Source organism: Panthera leo, chromosome A2 (genome assembly GCF_018350215.1).
Source record: "Panthera leo isolate Ple1 chromosome A2, P.leo_Ple1_pat1.1, whole genome shotgun sequence".
Classification (NCBI taxonomy): Eukaryota; Metazoa; Chordata; class Mammalia; order Carnivora; family Felidae; genus Panthera; species Panthera leo.
The window spans coordinates 10,266,795-10,284,761 of record NC_056680.1 but is presented as its reverse complement, the minus strand read 5'-3'; the positions used below and the strand labels follow the sequence as shown (position 1 = coordinate 10,284,761).

Below are 17,967 nucleotides of genomic sequence, written 5' to 3'. Positions count from 1 at the left end.
ACTCTTGATTTCAGCTCAGGTCGTGATCCCAGATTCATGAGATCGAGCCCCCTGTTGGGCTCTGTGCTGACAGGGCAGAGCCTGCTTGAGATTCTCTGTCTCTGTCTCTCTCTCTCTCTCTCAGCCTCTCCCCCCCCCTCAAAATAAGTAAATAAACATTTTTTTAACTAAAAAAAAAAAAAACGATTTCTTCATTTGGGATTTTTAAATTCTCCCACTTCTTAAATTTTTTTTAATGTTTGTTTATTTTTGAGAGAAAGAGAGAGAGAGAGCATAAGCAGGGGAGGAGCAGAGAGAGAGGGAGACACAGAATCCGAAGCAGGCTCCAGGCTCCAAGCTGTCAGCACAGAGCCCGACGCGGGGATCGAACTCATGGACTGTGAGATCATGACCTGAGCCAAAGTCAGATGCTCAACCGACTGAGCCACCCAGGCGCCCCAAGAAGTCCTCCCATTTAAGCTGAAGAAGGCCACACCTGTCCTAAGATTCCAAAATGCTAGGCGATCATGTCATTCTTTCCTGCTGGATGGAGCTCTTGTCGCCAAGGACTTGCTAACAGGCTCTGAAAAAGCCACAATAACCCAGTTTTTGACCAGTTTGATCCAGTTCAGACACCAGGCTAACCATCCAGATGACCTCAATATCATTTCCATCCAACTGTGATTTTTAAAAAAAAAAAAGCACACCTAGGGGCGTCTGGGTGGCTCAGTTGGTTGGGCATCCGACTTCAGCTCAGGTCGTGATCTCACAGTTTGTGGGTTCGAGTCTCCCGTTGGGCTCTGTGCTGACAGCCCAGAGCCTGGAGCCTGCTTCCGACTCTGTGTCTCCCTCTCTCTCTGTACTTCCCTGCTCATGCTCTGTCTCTCTCAAAAATGAATTAAATGTTAAAAGAATTTTTTAAAAAACACACACACCTACCGGCACCATGACAGATCCAACTGTGTCCACGTGGGGGAAGAAAAGAGGTGGCACTTTGATTCCTAGAAGCCCCCTCCCCCTTGCCTGAAAAACCCCCACGTCAGCTTTGCTTATCAGCCCCTTAATTAGCCTAACCCCATAAAACCCTGACCATGAGACCTAACCAGGGAGAAGGTGCCTTTAGAACATGAGCTCCCTGGGGTGCCTGGGTGGCCCAGTCAGTTGAGCGCCCGAATCTTGATTTCGGCTCAGGTCATGACGTCATGGGATTGAGCCCCATTTCAGGCTCTGTCCTGAGCGTGGAGTCTGCTTGAGGTTCCCCCCCCCACCTCTCTCTCTCTCTCTCTCTCTCTCTCTGCCTCTCCCCTCGCAAAAATTTTTTTAAAAAAAGATTAATTTTAAAAATAAATTTGTAAAAAAGAACACAAGCTCCCCGTCTCTGTTCTCTGGCCATTGAATAAATTACCAGCTTACCATCAAATACTGTTTTGGTGTTTGGCCATTCGACAAATGGTATATTGAGGAGGCAAAGGACCTACCACTTAAGTAACACTGCCTTTAACCCACTTCTGCACTTTCTTTCTGTTTTATTGGTGGGGGTGGGGGTGGGGGTTGCTTTGTTCTGTTTCATCCTTACTTCTACCTTTAATCTAAACGTCTTTTGCTTGTCGGGGGAGGGGGGGGGTGTTTTCCCAGAGCAACTGAAGAGAAAATATTCGAACTAGAACATTCGACCCCACATGGAAAGTCACAGCCACGGATTTGGTTGGCATCGTGAAGAACAGAGCTGGAGACCAGGGGGACCATTACCTTTGACCTCCTTGGAGAGGAAATGTTCAGCCTTTACTTCCTGAAGTGTTTGTTCTGCACAACGGGCCCCCAGTAAATGGGCGTTGCATTGGGTTTCTCTTCGCTGTCATGGGCTCAGCCAGTGCTTGTCGCTGGGGACCCCAATCATGGCCATTGCAAATAGTCCCTGGACATTTTGTAAACAAGGCAGGCCCCTTTAAAGGCCTTTCCTCAAATTCTTACACGCATTCGTCCTAACCTTGCTCTTGAAACTCATCCAGTCCTTCAGACCCTCAGCTTCTCCCAAACTGTCAGCTGTACCTCCTTTCTTATCCAGGCTAAAGCTCATGGTCAACCATGTCGAAAGATTTTCTCCCCTAATCGTGACACCTTACTCCCTCATTCTGATTCCATTCTGATTCCTGGGAACACCTTGATCCAGGACCAGTCCAACAATGGCAGTCACTACAGATTGCTAACTCAGCAGCCCTCACCGTATCATATGCTCCTTATCAACACAACCTTGGTTATTTGCAGGTGTGGGACAGCAGTGTGCCTGGACGCAGGGGGCCAGCCGAGACTGGTCTGAGCCCAGTTATTCTCAACCAGAGGTGATTCCCCACCCCCATAGGACAGTTGGCAAAGTCTGGAGGCCATTTTTTGTTGTCACGACTGGGGAAAGGCAGGGGAATGCTACTGGCGTGTATGTGGCAAAGGGCAGGGATGCTGCTAAACGTCCCATAATGAACAAGACAGCCCCCACACCCACACAACCAAGGGTTATCAGTCCCTAAATGTCAGTAGCGCTGAGGTCAAGAAACCCCAGCCTAAACTAGCCGTAGCGATTGTGTTCCCATCTGCTAGAGACTGGTTTAGGATGGGTGCATCTGGACCAGTTCTGGGCAATGAGATATAAGAAACACCTACTGGAAAATACCTCTTCTCCTTGATAGAAACAAAGACAAATTCAAGGGCAGCCTTCCCATGACGTCCTGGTTTGGGCTGCTATACGACCCTATTGCTAAGCCACTTTGGGTCGGATAATGTTATTTGGAGTCCAAAGCATCCTTCCTTGTGAACAAACGACTTCTCCATCAGGGCAGTGAGATCCCAGAATCACTCGGTTTGGAGTCATTACAAATACGTGCTTTCTGATATACACCAGACTCTCCATGCTACCCGAAATTTGTTCTTCCTGTCCGTAGTCAGCGTCCCCCCCAAGAAAAGTTGTAGCTTTTCACTTCCTTCCTCTGTCCCCATCACCTTTCCCCTTACATGAGGCAGGAGACCTTGTCGACTCCTTCAGAGATAACAAACACCAGCTGACAGAAACTACCCCGACTTCCTGACGTCCTTTACAAATACATCCACATCCATGCCTACCCTTGCTTCCTTCCCTCACTGGTGCCCTTCGTCCCCTCTTCCATTCTTCCACAACAGCAAAGGGATCCCTCCTCTGGTTCAAGGCTAACCCCTCCCTCTGTGCTTTGCTTATCCCCTCCGGCCTCTCTGGGGACTTTTCTCCACTGATATCTCCTCTCTCTGTCTTGAGTCTCCCACCTCTCCGACCTCCTGTCTCCTGGTTCTTCCCCCAGCGGTATCTAAATATACTGAAGGGGCCGCTGGGTGGTTCAGTCGGTTAAAGCATCCAACTGTTGGTTTCAGCTCAGGTCATGATTGCGCAGTTGAGGAGTTTGCGCCCCACATCGGTCTCTGTGCTGACGGTGTGGAATCTGCTTGGGATTCTCTCTCTCTCCCTCTTTCTCTCTGCACCCCCCCCCCACTCTCTCTTTCTCAAAATAAATAAATAAGCTTTAATAAAGAGAGAAACTAAAAAGATGTCAGCAAACTTTTTCTGCCAATGGCCAAATAGCAAATATTTTAGACTTTTCAGGATGTGTGTGTGTGTGTTTATTAGAAATATAAAAACCATTTCTAACTCACTGACCATACAAAAACAGGCTGCACTCAGGATTTGACAGCCCCCCCCCCCCCACCAAGCTATAATTTGCTGGCCCTTGTGTTAAAGGAAGAGAAATGGTGGATTCTAGGCAAATGGCCACTTGTACATTTCTCAACTCCTCTCCGTCCCCTACACTAATATATCTGCTTCTTTAAACCCAGAGTCTGCTGGGGCCAGTGGCATCTGGGTAGAGATGAGGGTGTTGTCTCTAGGGGAATCCCCAAAGGGAAATCTGGGGGTGACATGTCTCCCCCATGCACCAGGTGGAGAGTCCCAAGATAAGCTGAAGAACACTCCAGGCTGAAGATCAGACACCGTCCATCCCAGGAAGAGTCTGGCCCACAGGGGTCCATGGACCTCCTGGGATAGGCCCGCATCACTCCCGTGTGTGTGTGTGTGTGTGTGTGTGTGTGTGTGTGTGTGTGAGATCCCTCTGGCCCCCAAGAACTCCAAGAGGAGCCCTGCTCCTGAATCTAGGAGGAAGCAGAGACCGGGGAGCAAGGAGGTGTCTCTGCTTACCTGCCTGCACATGCACCTCTTGGGGCGAAGAATCAGCCTCCTCCCATCGCTTGGGAAACGGCCCCTGCTTAGAGTTCTCAACCCCCCAGGGCTGAGCCCCAAGAAGAAATGACAACACTGAGAGGTCCCGGCAGCTGCAAAGAGGATGGTCCGGTGTAACTGACGCCCACCCAACAGACCTGCTGGTGTAGACAAACAACTTAACACGAGAATAATTCCAATAAGAACTGAACACAATCAAATAAGAATGTATGGAGATTCGAGTACAGAACCAAAATGCTCTTTGGAACTAAATAAAAATGGGATAGGGGTGCCTGGGTGGCTCAATCGGTTAAGCGGCCGACTTCGGCTCAGGTCGTGATCTCGCGGTCTGTGAGTTCGAGCCCCGCGTCGGGCTCTGTGCTGACAGCTCAGAGCCTGAAGCCTGTTTCAGATTCTGTGTCTCCCTCTCTCTGACCCTCCCCCATTCATGCTCTGTCTCTCTCTGTCTCAAAAATAAATAAACGTTAAAAAAAAATTTTAATAAAAATGGGATAAACAAGAGACTTTTCTGGATCAACAAGAGAAGAGTACGGTCACTGTCAAGAGCCAAATTAGGGGCTTAGAAGAACACATGGAAGAAATATCTCAAAGCACAGATCAAAATGTCAATTGATGAAAATTGCGAAGGAGAAGAATTAGCCTGAGATGCCCAGGAGATCTGACATGGGAATGATAGGGGGTTTTGGAAGAGTAGGGGGGAGGCATTCAGGTCCATTCGATGTAATTAAAAAAAAAATCCTCTCTGCTGCATTAACTTCTCTCTCTCTCCCTTTCTCTCTCTCCACCCAACATTCTAGAAAAGTTGTTTACGCTCTGTTATCCCCACTTCCTGCCGCCCCCTCACTGCTCAACCACTGCAGTCTGATTTCTGCCTCCAACACACCCAGGAACGGCTCAATGTCCCAAATGCTTCCTCTTTGCTAAGGATGGAGACTTCCCAGTCTTTTCTAACTTGACCTTCGGGTCACCCTTAATTGCACGGGTCTTCTTTTCTTTTTCTTTTTCATAATCAAGTATCTCAATTTCGTCCAGCTTTATTGAGGTATAATTAACACATAAAAATTGTCCATGATGGTTTGATCTACGTAAAGTGTCGATGATGGTTTGATCTACGTAAAGTGTCCATGATGTTTGACCTACGTAAATTGTCCATGATGGTTTGACCTACGTAAAGTGTCCATGATGGTTTGATCTACGCAAATTTTCCATGATGGTTTGATCTACATATGCATTGTCCCCTTTGCTTCTTAAGCTCTGTCTTCTTGGCTTCTCTGGCACGATCGTCCTATAAGAGTGGTCAACTCATCCCAGTTTGCCCAGTACTTTCCCTGCTTTAGCACTGAGCATCCCACATCCCAGAAACCCCTCCAGCCCAGGCAAGCCAGAACCAACACCACAGGCTTGTCTTCTCCTGTCCCAGAGTGTCTCGATTTGGATTCCCCCAAGAGCAAACTCTGAGACAAGGATTCGAGCATAAGTACTTTATTTTGGAGGTGATCCCAGGAAACACCAGCAGGAATGTGAAGACGGGAGTCAGAGAAAGAAAGGCAGCCAGTCCAAGCTGTGTTCAAAGATGTGTTATCGAGTCTCCGTAAATAAACTTAAAGTTTTTTTAATTAAAACAAAAATAAATGTGTCCACAAGCATTATTTTCTTCCTCAGCTCTAGGTAATAATAACTCCATCTTTCCTGTTCCTTTAGTTGAAAATTTTGGAGTAATTCTTTACTCTTCTCTTTCACACCCCACATTCACTCCAGCAGCAAATCCTATTAGTTTTCTCTTCAGAATAGATTAATTTTCTTCCTACCCTTCCTCTCATCCGCATTTTCATCATAGCCCCAGGAGAACCGCACAGGTTATTATCAACAGTGGTGTGGTTCCATCACACCACACTGTTCCCTTCCCATGACTGCCAGCTGAGACAAGAGCTACAAGGTTGGGGTCTCAGGGATAATTCGAGTTTACAGACAGTCCCTTGAAAGGTGGCAGGTGCTGCAGAAAGAGATCAACCATTGGAGGCGCAGACTGAGTCCCAATATGAGCTGCGCCACTGGATGACAATGGACAAGCCTCAGTTTCCCCAGCTATAAAATGGGGCTGGTAGTTGTTCCAACTTCACAGAGTCGTGTGTCTGTCTAGCACACAGTACATGCTTGATAAACGGTGACTTTTGTTATTTTTATGCACCAAAAATGCCCAGCCTTTGCTCCCTTACGCCCAAAGTGGTAAAGGGGACCTCCTTCACACTTATCTGTCAACCTAAAACTAGACAATCATGAGAGATGTGGGAGGGAGATAGGTTTGAGCTAGCCCCACTGTGGAACACCCCAGCATGACCCAAAGATGTGACCACAGCCCCTGCTTCTCCATTTTTCAACACATTGCAGGAGGCTCACATTTCCTCTTCTGAGATGCAGGAACTTCCCCTGACCCCAGATAAACAGTCCCTTGGACCAACGGCCCCCTGGGGTTGGATACCCACCCACGCTATAGTCTATGGGCTGTCGGGGAGGCTGGTTTCAGTCCTGGTGAGTTAGGGACAGGTGTAGACGGGGGAGGAGACAAGGAGAGAGGGGGGCTGGAAGGGAAGTGAACGCTAACCGCCCCCACTGCCCCTCTGCCCAGAGCCTCCTTGCCTCGATCCCCTGCTCTCAGTCAACACGAGGATTCAGCTACTCACCAAGGGTAGTTGTTGATCAAGCAATTGATCAGTTTGGAGAATGCCCACGTCCCTTTGGATACGATTGGGGGATTGTCCAAAGGGTCTGCCCTGCTGCGTTGTGTTCAGCTGTGGGTAGTACCAGCCTCCCCTCGAGGGTGTTTCTGATGGTCAGGATCACTGGGCAGAGCACCGGTCCATTAGAGGGTATTGCAGGCTGTCCTGCTCTCCCCCAGAATTCACGTGTTCAAGTGCCAACCCCCAGGACATCGGCATGTGACTGTATTTGAAGAGGTGATTCATGAAAACGAAGTCATTGCAAGGGGCCCTGATCCAATATGACCTGTGTCTCTATAAGAAGAAGAGATTCGGACACAGATACGCACAAGGACAAGTCCATGTGGAGACACGGGGAGCCGAGGGCCAGATACAACTCAAGGAGAGACACCTCCCCAGAAACCAAAGACTTCGACCCGCCAGTCTTAGACTTCAGCCTCCAGAACGAGGAGACAGTAAACTTCTCGCATTTAAGCCAGTCTACGGTGCTTTATTGTGGAACACGCCCTCCTCCACAGCGGACCGTCACCTTGGGCAAGGGCCACACATCGAACTGACATTTTGAGAAGCTCTCACACGGCAAGAGCTAATAGTCCAGGAAGGTCCACGGCAAGTAAAAGTGAATCATTCATCGAAGATCTTTACAAACCACCAACAGCCTAAAGGCAGGTGCAGGCATAGGTAGCCACCGCCACTGTCCTGGGAATCTGACCACACATTGGGGGAGGGGGCGGGCTTGCCTCTCAGGTGGTCTGCCTTTCTGGAAGCTTCACAGGCCAAGTCTTGGCAGAGGCCTGATTCTGCCCCCCTAGGTCAGGCAAACCTCACCTGGGACATTGAGAAAGTTGCTTTGTCAAGAACAATTTTTCCCCACCTGCTTTCCCAGAAGCTGTTCCACATCAGGTAGGCAGTAAGGGAGCCCTGGGCCAGCACCCCAGGGTTCAGAAGAGCCAGGGAGTTTTCCGCTCCAGCTCAGTCATTATCAGACCCGGAGCCCCCCGCGGCCAGGATTGCTTCCGCGGAGCCGGGAGCAAGGACTTGGTGAGTTTCCTCCAGCCCCCAGAGCTGGGAGACAATGTCTAAGACCTGGTCTCCCGCCAGCTCGCCACCTGCTACAGACTGAATTGTGTGTCCCCCGCCCAATTCGTATCTTAAACCCTAACCCTCAATGTGATGGTTCAAGGCGATGGAGGCGATCAGGTCATAAGGGTGGAACTCTTTGTTCCTTATAACGGGAACCCCAGAGAGTTCTCCCCCCTTGCAGCATAAGAGAACACAGCAAGATGGCCCTCTGCAAATCAGAAAGTGGGCCCTCACCAAGCACTGCACTTTCACCTTGGACCTCCCGGCTTCCAGAAATTCAACAAGTAAATCTCTTATTGCCTGTAAGCCATCCAGTTTCCAGTATTCTGGTACAGCGGCCTGAATAGACTAGGACATCATCCGATCGCACAAGCCCTCTAGTCGCCCTAGAAATGCTCTCGCTTGCACCCAAGGATGGGACTGGCTCCATCCAAGCTGCCGGTTCCATCGTAGGTCCATCCATGTTGGTTCACAGACTGGCAGAGTCTTCCGTGGAAGGGCGGGAGGTTCTCATCCCCAAGAGCCAAGGGGCACTCGAGTAGGGACTCCCCCCCCCCACCCTCAGCCGTGGGGTTCAACAGGAACATTTCCGCTCACAAATCCAGTAGGTCGTTTTGTCACAAGAGAGGTCATTCCAGGTGCCACCCTTGTTCATGCTGGCACAGTCCTCATCGTTGATGTTGTTGGGCTCCTCTGGGTCCCAAAAGCTGCAGAGAGGAAAAGCAGGCATTGGGGAGGGATGGACAGGTGGGGCACAGGGGATTTTTTTCAGGGCACTCTATGCGATACTGCGACGGTGGATACGTGACAACATACACGCGTCAAAACCCACAGAATGCACAACACTTGGAGCGAAGCCTAATGTGAACCGAGGACTTCAGCTCATCAGAATGTATCCATATTGGTTCATCGTCTGTAACAAACGTGCCACCCCCAAAATGCAAGATGGTAACGACAGAGGAAACTGTGTACCTTCTGCTCAATTGTTTGGCAAAAAAGAAAGTCTATTAATTAAAGAAAGAATATCAGGGAGTCAGGGGGAGGGGGGAGGAAGGGCCCTCACGGTTCAAGGCTCTTTCTTGCATCCTAGCCATTTCTTCAGCTTTCTAGAATTACCTGAAGCCGCCACTTTGTCCCCTTCACCCCCACCTTGTCTGTCTTAATTCAGCCCCGCCTCCCGGTTCACCAGGACGGTCTCCTGCTCCTGAGTCCGTTTCCTACATCTGGTCAGTTTCTGCCTCTTACAAAGAACGCTTCTTGGAATCCTTCCAACCTCCCAGGTATTGGAGTATCTCAAGTCTCTTCCATTAAGTCAGAGCCTGATTTGGCAATTCGGGTGCATGGGATTTACTAAGGGATGCCCTCAGGAGAGGAGTGCGAGAAGCAGGATGGTGCGGGGGAGACCTTGAGCCCGGATGTGGGTTCAGCCTGGTCTTGCCTCAGCCTGATCCAAGAAGGAGCTCTGGAGTGTGAACAGCACCACAGAGTTCTCTCGACTTGTGACAAAGGGTCCCGGCTTCTCTTAGCCACTCGTTGGCTGTGGGCTGAAGTAACCTCCTAAGGGAGCTGGCCTCCATTCAGCTGAGGGCAACTCTCTAGGGAAAGCACATCCGTGAGCCTTCAGCAGTCAGTTCCCTCTGCCGGGGGAGGGCTGCACCAGCCCCATGAGGGGGTCTCAGCTGGGCCCTCACAGCACCCCACTATGCCATGTCTTTGCTATTTATAGAGCGGTGCCCTCCTCCAGGAATCTTTAACAAAAAATGAGAACCCCTGTCAGGACACTAATATTTCTAATATATAAAGAGCTCTTAGAAATAAAGAAGAAGGGTGCCTGGGTGGCTCAGTCGGTTAGGCTTCTGACTTTGGCTCAGGTCATGATCTCACAGTTCGTGGGTTCGAGCCCTGCATCGGACTCTGTGGGCTCTCTGCTGACAACTTGGAGCCGGGAGCCTGCTTTAAATTCTATGTCTCCCTCTCTCTCTGTCCCTCCCCTGCTCATGCTCTCTCAAAAATAAATAAACATTTAAAGGAAGAAAGAAAGAAAGAAAGAAAGAAAGAAAGAAAGAGAAAGAAAGGAAGAAGGAAAGAAAGAAAGAAGAAAAAAACTAAAATCCCAGTGTAAAAATATACCAATGATATAATAAACACTTCACAGAAAAGTTAATACCTGTGTCTATTAAACATATGAGAAGATACCCAGGAGCACCTGGGGGGCCCAGTCGGTGAAGCGTCCAACTCGATTTTAGCTCAGGTCATGATCTCATGGCTTGTGGGTCCGAGCCCCACATCGAGCTCTGTACTGGCAGCACGAGCCTACTTGGGATTCTCTCTCTCTCCCTCTCTCTGCCCCGCCCCTGCTCCCCTGCTTGCGCTCTCTCTCAAAATAAACTTTAAAAAACATACAAATAATAAAAAAATAACATATCCAACTCCAGTCATTATAAGAGAATGCAAATTAATACTAAATTGGGATTCCATTTCATCTACAATTAAACCAACAAAATTACAAAAGTTTGATGAACTTTTTTTTTTTAATTTTTTTTTTAACGTTTATTTATTTTTGAGACAGAGAGAGACAGAGCATGAACGGGGGAGGGGCAGAGAGAGAGGGAGACACAGAATCAGAAGCAGGCTCCAGGCTCTGAGCCGTCAGCACAGAGCCCGACACGGGGCTCGAACTCACGGAGCGTGAGATCATGACCTGAGCCACCCAGGCTCCCCGCAATGGAGAAAAATTTTAGAGGTACAGGGACCAGATTCCCTGTGAGCAAAAAAGCACCCTTGGGCCTCCTTTATCCAGCCTGGTCTGGGGTTCTAAAGAATCTTCTGGCTTGGACTGCACAAAGACCATGGCGGGCAGAGACCCCAAGGGCCCTCAATACTTGCCTCAGAGTGACAGGTGACCCATCCAGCCACTTCCAGTCCCCTTCATAGTCCCTGTCACTCAGCCCCAGCCAGTAGATCCGTGGAGAGCCATGAGCCTTGGCCACAAACTTCTGCAAGTACAAACTCCATTCAGCCATCAGCTTAATTACATCAAATGTAAATGGTCTAAAAACACCCATTAAGAGCCAGAAATTGTCAGACTGAATTTAAAAAAGAAGATCCGGGGCGGCCGGGCGGCTCAGTCGGTGGAGCGTCCACCTTCAGCTCAGGACATGATCTCACAATTTGTGAGTTCGAGCCCCGCATTGGGCTCACTGCTGTCAGCCCAGAGCCTGCTTCAGATCCTCTGTCCCTCTCTCTCTCTCTCTCTCTCTCTCTGCCCCTCCCTCGCTCGCACACTCTCTCTCAAAAATAAAGAACAGTTAAAAAAAAAAGACCCAACTGTATGTTGTCTACAAGAAATCTGCTTGAAAATAATGACACAGGTAAAGGATGGGAAAAGACCATGCAGACCCCCGGGCTCAAATCCCAGCTCTGACACTTGCTAGCTGTCCATGGCCACGGGCAAGTCTCTTAAACGTCCGGTGCCTCGGTTTCCCCATCTGCGAAGTACAAGCAATGTCTACCGTGTGCAAATGGCTTGGCCCTCTCACCGTCGTAGCACCAAATCATCGCAGGTGCTTACGAAACGCCAGTTTTCCTTCGCCGGTGAAACTGCTTTCCTACCACCTCAAAGCGCAGCAGGACCCACGCGTCCCTCATCGAGCTACGGGGACGGTTACTTGGCATCACGTGACCCCTCCTGACTCGCACGCTAATTCACAAGGTTGTTGTGAGGACGTTAATGTAAGACGCAAGGTGTTTGGAACACAGCCTGGAGAACGGAAGGAATATAATAGCCGTGACGATATCTCCGGGTTAGAGAGAATGCCTAGACTTGGGATTTGAACCCAACGAGAGCCTGTCCTCTTAACCTTGTTATTAAAAGGCTTAGCGGCGGGGGCGCCTGGGTGGCTCAGTCGGTTGGGCAGCCGACTACAGCTCAGGTCACGATCTCGAGGTCCGAGGGTTCGAGCCCCGCGTGGGGCTCTGTGCTGACAGCTCAGAGCCTGGAGCTTGCTTCCGGTTCTGTGTCTCCCTCTCTCTCTGCCCCTTCCCTGCTTGTTCTCTCTCTCTCTCTCTCTCTCTCTCAAAAGTAATAAACAATTAAAAAAAAAAGTTTTAGTGGCTAAGAGCATCTAGGCGACTCAGTCAACTAAGCATCTAACTCTTGAATTTGGCTCAGGTCATGGTCTCATGGTTCGTGGGATCAAGCCCCACGTCAGGCTCTGTTCTGACATTGCTTGAGATTCTCTCTGCCCCTCCCCTGCTCTCTCTCTCTCTCTCTCTCTCAAAATAAATAAATAAACATTTTAAAAAAGAAAAAGTCTTCGTGGCTCAAAAGCACTTCCAATTTCTCTCCATCCAGGAAGGATATGTGAAACCTGCTGGCTCTTGAGGGCTTGGAGGGGATAGCTCACCTGTTCGTTGATGGTATTGATGATGACCAAGTGAGAGTAATTCTCCTGGCAGAACTTCCGGGCTTCATCCCATGACTTGGTCCTTGGGGAGAAGTAGTAACACTTGCCCTCAAAGGGGAGCCAGTCCTCAGGGCAGGTGATCCTGGTACAGTCTAGGGACAGAATAGTATGCTCTCAGCATGGCCCCAGAGCCGGGGTCATGTACACGGTGTGCCATACACAGTTGTGCGGGTTGCGCACTGCTCATCTCCAGGGGACACCGTTCGAGTTAACTGCACTGAGTATCACCCCCCTGGGGATTTGTGCAACGTGCCAGCACGGTCACGTCCCGCATCTCAGGGCAGTTCCCCAAGTCCCACTCACCTAATAAGCCCCGAAGTTCTACCAGGGACTGGTTGGTGTTAGTTCTTATGTGGTCAATATCCTTCTTCAGGCCAGCCAGCCCTGCCGTGCCAGTCACTGTCAGCAAGGATGGGCTGGAAGGTTAGTAACGCAAACCCCCATCTACCCATCCACCCACCGCTGACTGCAAACACCAGAAAGAGGCGAGACCCACGCTCCTCACTGCACCCTCTTTCTAGCGGGTGGTGCTAGAACTCGAGACTGACGTGCTCAGTGCCCAGAGAGAGTCCCAGAGTGGCTCAGAGGAGGGACTGAGCTCTGGGGCTTGGGGAAGAGTGGGGATGGTGGACTTCCTGGAGGAGGTGGGTTTTGCAGGAAGATAGTGACTCAGCATCCGCGAGAGAGAGGGAGGGAGGCTCAGCAGGCCGGGGCCACCTTTACAGAAGCAGACATGTTGGGGCAGGCCGCAGCGGTAGAGGTCAAGGTGAACCTCACAGGAGCCAGAGCTCAAAGTAGGGTGAGGGCCAATGTCCAGGTCCTCGAGTGTTAAGCCTGGAGTTTCGCCTTAGACTTTGGGCAGTGAGACACCACCAGTGGGTTTCGAGCAGAAGCGTGGCTTGAATGCAACATGCGACAGTTGTCGGGCTTCGGCAAACATGGCGAAGGCTGTGCTAGCCCAGGAGATTCTTCTACAACTAAGTATTCCCACTGCTCCCACACCAGACTTGCCCACTTCTAGCCGGACACCCTTCCGTCTCTCTACCCACTAAAGCTTTTCTACTCCACCCACCTCTCTCCACCCTCGTCCAAGCCACCATCACCTCTCACCCATCCAACTGCCCCATACTCCTCCCTTGTACTTACGACATTGCCTCCTGCCACAGGGCCTTTGCACACACCTGAAGCCCTCTGCCCCTCACGTGGTTAATTCTTTCCCTTCCCTCACTCAGCTACAGCACTCTTTCCCTAGGAAAGCCCTATATGACCTTCCCAAAGATAAGGTCAAAGATCCCTTATTATATTTTTTTTCATAGAATCAGCATCCTTTGGGCAATTCGCTGAAATTTGGGATTTTATACTCATTTGGGTGATAATTTGGTAAACGCTTCTTACTACCTGTGCTGTCCAACAGAAGTAGAATATAAACCACATACATAATTTTGAATTTTCGAATGGCCCCATTTAAAAAAAAATTTTTTAATGTTTATTCATTTTTGAGAGAGAAAGAGACAGAGCACTAGCTGAGGAGAGGCAGAGAGAGAGGGAGACACAGAATCCGAAGCAGGCTTCAGGGGGACGCAGGGCTTGCACCCACGAACCGCGAGAGCATGACCTGAGCCGAGGTCAGGCACTTAACCGACTGAGCCACCCAGGCGTCCCTAATGGCCCCATTTTTTAAAAGTCAGAAGAAAGCGAGCAAAAATAATTTGAGTGTTATTTTTTTTTTACTTAGGCCAATATAGTCAAAATAGTTTAATGGGTAACCAGTATTAAAGATTATTATTCTTGATATTGTTGAGATATTTTACATTGTTGTTTTTTTTTTTTTTTTTGGAGCAAGTCTTTGACATTGGTGTGTGTTTTACACTCACAGCCCATCTCCGTTCAGAATGACCACACTGCAAGTGTCCCATAGCCACAGTGTCCAATAGCCTACTTGTCCCATAGCCACAGTGGCTCATGGCCGCCATATTGGACAGTGGCGATCTAGACGCACACATGCACGTAAACACACGCTCACGCACACGCTGTGCAAGGACAGGAACGGTGCCTGATGTGCTCCCTACCCCACCCGTCCCCCGATACCTACACAATTCCCGGCAAAGGCAGGATCGGAAGTGGCCTTGGGGTCGCATTTGAGGGGTCACGTTGGGCGTTCGATATGCATAACATGAAGGGAACAAAGCACTCACCACTTGCTTGCCATGCCGTCTGCTGAAAGGTCAACATTCTCAGCTCTCCCACCACCTCCTGGTCTATGAGGAAGAGTCCATCTTGAGCCCAGGCCCCCCCACGCCCCATGCTCAGCGTCTCCCCAGGCCCCATCCCCTTCCTACTCACACTTGATAAGGGTCACAGCCAGACCAGTGCAGCCCAGGAGCAGTGACACCACCACCAGCAGGCACAGGAACACCACCAGTCTCTCCTCCTGGTAGCACCCAGGACATCTGGACTTCTGACTGAGCTGGGACCCCGGGGTGGCTGGGGGAAGAGAGTGGGGACACAGAGACCAGTGCTGATGCTTCATAGAGTGAGGAAGAGACACTCGAGCCTCTCTCCAAGAGCGGGGAGACAGAGATCCGTGGTCATGACTGGATCACCAGAGGGCGTCGGCGAGAGAGGGTCAGGGGAAGAGAACCCTGAAGGGGCCCAGAAGAGCACATGCTGTGCCTCAGGGCCATCGCTTCCCCAAACGGAGCCCCCTCCCCATCTCCAAATGAAGCCCCACCCCCATCCCATCTCCATTTTCAAATCCAACCCCATCGCCGCAACCTAACACGACTACAACATAACCCAGAACACGGGAGAGAACGTGCCGTGTGCCAAAGCATCCTGTCACACCCTTATTACTGGATCCTCACCCTTATCACGTAGATGTCACTATTATTCTCGGTTTGCAAATAAGTAAACGGAGGGCTTGGCGAGGTCGTGCATGAGTTGGACCCAGCGCAGCTCCTAACGTTTGCGATGCATTGCCCTATACTCTCCAGCAGCCCCTGCCCAAGCTGCTTCCCCCTTCTAGGAAGCTTATGGACCTTTGCATCAGGGGCAGAGAATGTTTCCCATGCTTTATGCAAGTAGGAGGTGGGGCCTGAGGAGAATCAAGCAGAGACCCTGGGTCCCTCGAGTCTGGTTTAGACTCAGGGAGGAGGACCTTCTGAAAGGAGACACTTCTCTGCCCCAGGGTCTCCCTCTGGACCTATAGGTCTGACTCAAGGATACTTGCTACCATGAGAAGGAAGAGAGGGGCACACCTGGGGGGCATGTGGACTTACCGGCTAGGGACGGCTGGAACGGAGGGCATTCTGGATTGACACCTGGGAGAAAGGGAGAGAAGCGTTTATTCGCAAGTTGCTGCAAGACTCTACATCCCAAGATCAACACCTCCCCCATATCATCCGATTTGTTCCCTAGGGAACTGGAGGGCTTCCCGGTGTCCCCTCGCAGGCTTCTGAAAGGCTCTCCCCACCGCTCACCCAGTGGAGGAGATGTGCAGATGACTGGGGTGAGGTCCAGACCTGGAAGGGGCCAGAAAGACAGTGGTTACGCAGACAAGGACTTCAGCCAGGTAAACTGAAAGGTCCCAGCCCCAGATTCTCACCTTTGATCTTTGGGGACTTGCAAGGCAGTGGGGGGTTCTCTGTTTTCTTTCCTGGGGGGGTGGGAGGGGAGGGAGGGAAAGGAATGGTTAGGCCCAGGGCAGCACAAAGGCAGCACTGAGTTTCCTGTACCCCCAGCCCCAACTCACCTGCCCTCGGAGGCCTCGGTGGGGCCATCGAGTCTGTAGAAGAGAAGTTCAGAGTTAGAGCCGGTGTGAGGCCCGGAAAAAGATCAGAGGCAGTGATGGAGCCAGGGCCCAGGCTCAAGTGGAGGGTGAGGGACAGGGTTGAGCATGAGAATGGAACCGGGGTTGAGCTAGAGCGACCAGCCGTCCTGGATCGCCCGGGACTTGCCCGGTTTTCAACCTCAAAGCCCCACGTTCCAGGAAATCACTCAGCCCTGGGAAAAACTGGGGCAGTTGTTCGCCGTAAGTTAAAGACACGGCTGAGTCTGGGCTAAGGATGGAGTCACGGGTGTGGCTGGGTTGAGGATGGGGTGGGGGGACGGTGACGGACACGGGAGCAGGGTTGCGGTGCGGGATGTGGTCCGGACGAAGGGTGGGACTATCCCTGCACCAGGGGATGGGGAGGAAACGCCGTTTAGGTCGTGGTTCTGTGGAAGAAAGGGGGACGGCTGTGGCTTTGGAAATAAAGCTGGAAATCGGACATGGGGAAGGGGCCGACTTCGGGGAAGGGGTAGCACTGAAGATCGAATGGGTGGGGACCATGTTGGAGGTGGGCTTGAGGACTGTGTCGACACCAAGTGGGAGCTGGGAGCCGACAGGCCGCAGAGCCCAGGGCCCCCCCTGCCTCATTCGGAACCCCGGGCACCTCCCGGGTCGGCCTCTCACTGGACTAAGAAGCGGTGGGTGCAGCGCCCTGCCCTACAGGGACCGGCCACGGTCCCAGGACACCAGCACAGAGCAGTCGACCCTCAGGGGAGCCTCGAAGCCTTCCCTTTTATACCCACTTAGCAGACTCTTCTCGAGACCCGGGCCAGGCACGGAGCCTAAAGGCAAATCTGGTTCCTAGAGTGTGGATGTGAGGAGGCTGGGAGTCGAGGGTCCACTCACTGCTTATGAAGCACCAGCTTTCGTGTCTCAGGACCTATGCACCCACCAGTTCTCTACCAGGCTCCTCTGCCTAACAAACTCCAGCTCATCCGTTAAGCCCCATCCCAATACCCCCCCCCCGACCCCAGTCTCCCCACCACTACAAGCGGAGCCCTCAATTCCCCCTGGAGATTTCCCCCATTCTCTCGGGCCATCCCTTCGTGGACCTGCTCACCGGGGGCTGTGCCCAGAACCGCCCCTCCCAGTGGACAGGGAGGCCTTCCGGGGCCGGGCACAGGCACAGAGACACCTGTCATCGCCGCGTCTGGCTGGGCACACAGGAGGCTGACCGTGCGTCTACAACGCCCAGCTAATGCCCCCTGGCCGCTGCTTCCCTCGGGCCACAGGCCACACATTTTCTGCACCCGGCCTCTGAGGAGTCCTCTTACCTGGCTTGGGAGGGAGATCCTTGTAGGGGGGTGCCATGTTCTCGTAATCATCGCCATCCTCCTCCTCCTCTCTGGTCCCTTCCAGACGAGAGGCGAGTGAGAGCCCAGCCCATCCCCTCCTCTGTCCCTCGGGCCCCGGTTTCTAGCCGCGGGGTGGGGATGCCGTAATCTGGGTCCCGACCATCCCTGGCTGGCCCCCAGCTCCAGCCCGGCCAGGGCCATACCTGGCAGGTCCTGGCATCCAGAGTTGGTATACATGTGCATGGCCACAGCTAACACGAGAGCCTGAGAAGAGAGGACCGGATGGCATCTGCCCCTGACGCCTCCTGCTCAGGTGCCTGAGGTTTCTCTCAGTTCCCTTTTTCAT

The 17,967-nt window shown here is 51.5% G+C and overlaps 2 protein-coding genes across 7 annotated transcripts in view; one reads left to right on the top strand and one right to left on the bottom strand.

The window, feature by feature from the left end:
- Window positions 1–4,540, top strand: part of ADGRE3 (adhesion G protein-coupled receptor E3) — a 47,242-nt gene extending 42,702 nt beyond the window's left edge. For 2 of the 4 annotated variants that reach the window (XM_042928685.1, XM_042928684.1), the window contains exon 16: window positions 1,596–3,401. In XM_042928685.1, the coding sequence (XP_042784619.1) occupies window positions 1,596–1,643 (48 nt within the window). In that variant the 3' untranslated portion in view covers window positions 1,644–3,401. Of the gene's footprint in view, window positions 1–1,595; window positions 3,402–3,933 lie in introns of those variants that run through there. The other 2 variants (XM_042928688.1, XM_042928687.1) reach the window with 2 other exon arrangements.
- A 511-nt stretch (window positions 4,541–5,051) lies between these two features.
- CLEC17A (C-type lectin domain containing 17A) lies at window positions 5,052–17,923 on the bottom strand. Of its 3 annotated transcripts, XM_042928707.1 has the most exons (12): window positions 17,825–17,923; window positions 17,601–17,678; window positions 16,249–16,281; window positions 16,102–16,152; window positions 15,977–16,018; window positions 15,776–15,817; window positions 14,841–14,981; window positions 14,693–14,755; window positions 12,801–12,896; window positions 12,438–12,589; window positions 10,918–11,027; window positions 5,052–8,738 (listed from the first exon to the last, which is right to left on the bottom strand). In XM_042928707.1, exons 1-12 carry the CDS (start codon window positions 17,862–17,864, stop codon window positions 8,606–8,608), a joined length of 981 nt encoding a protein of 326 aa, XP_042784641.1. In that variant the 5' UTR covers window positions 17,865–17,923; the 3' UTR covers window positions 5,052–8,605. The 3 variants fall into 3 exon arrangements, with proteins under 3 accessions (XP_042784641.1, XP_042784642.1, XP_042784643.1); XM_042928708.1 differs by lacking the exon at window positions 12,801–12,896; XM_042928709.1 differs by lacking the exon at window positions 10,918–11,027 and having other exon boundaries at window positions 8,610–8,738.
- Between the last annotated feature and the right edge of the window lie 44 nt (window positions 17,924–17,967).

What these genes read in the sequence shown, in the direction of transcription:
- CLEC17A (XM_042928707.1), bottom strand. Translation starts at nt 17,864, where the DNA reads ATGCACATGTATACCAACTCTGGATGCCAGGACCTGCCAG. An exon ending in GACGGCATGGCAAGCAAGTG is followed by an intron (nt 12,897 to 14,692) that starts GTGAGTGCTTTG and finishes CCTTGCTGACAG; the next exon opens with TGACTGGCACGGCAGGGCTG. An exon ending in TCAATACCATCAACGAACAG is followed by an intron (nt 11,028 to 12,437) that starts GTGAGCTATCCC and finishes TTGTACTTGCAG; the next exon opens with AAGTTTGTGGCCAAGGCTCA.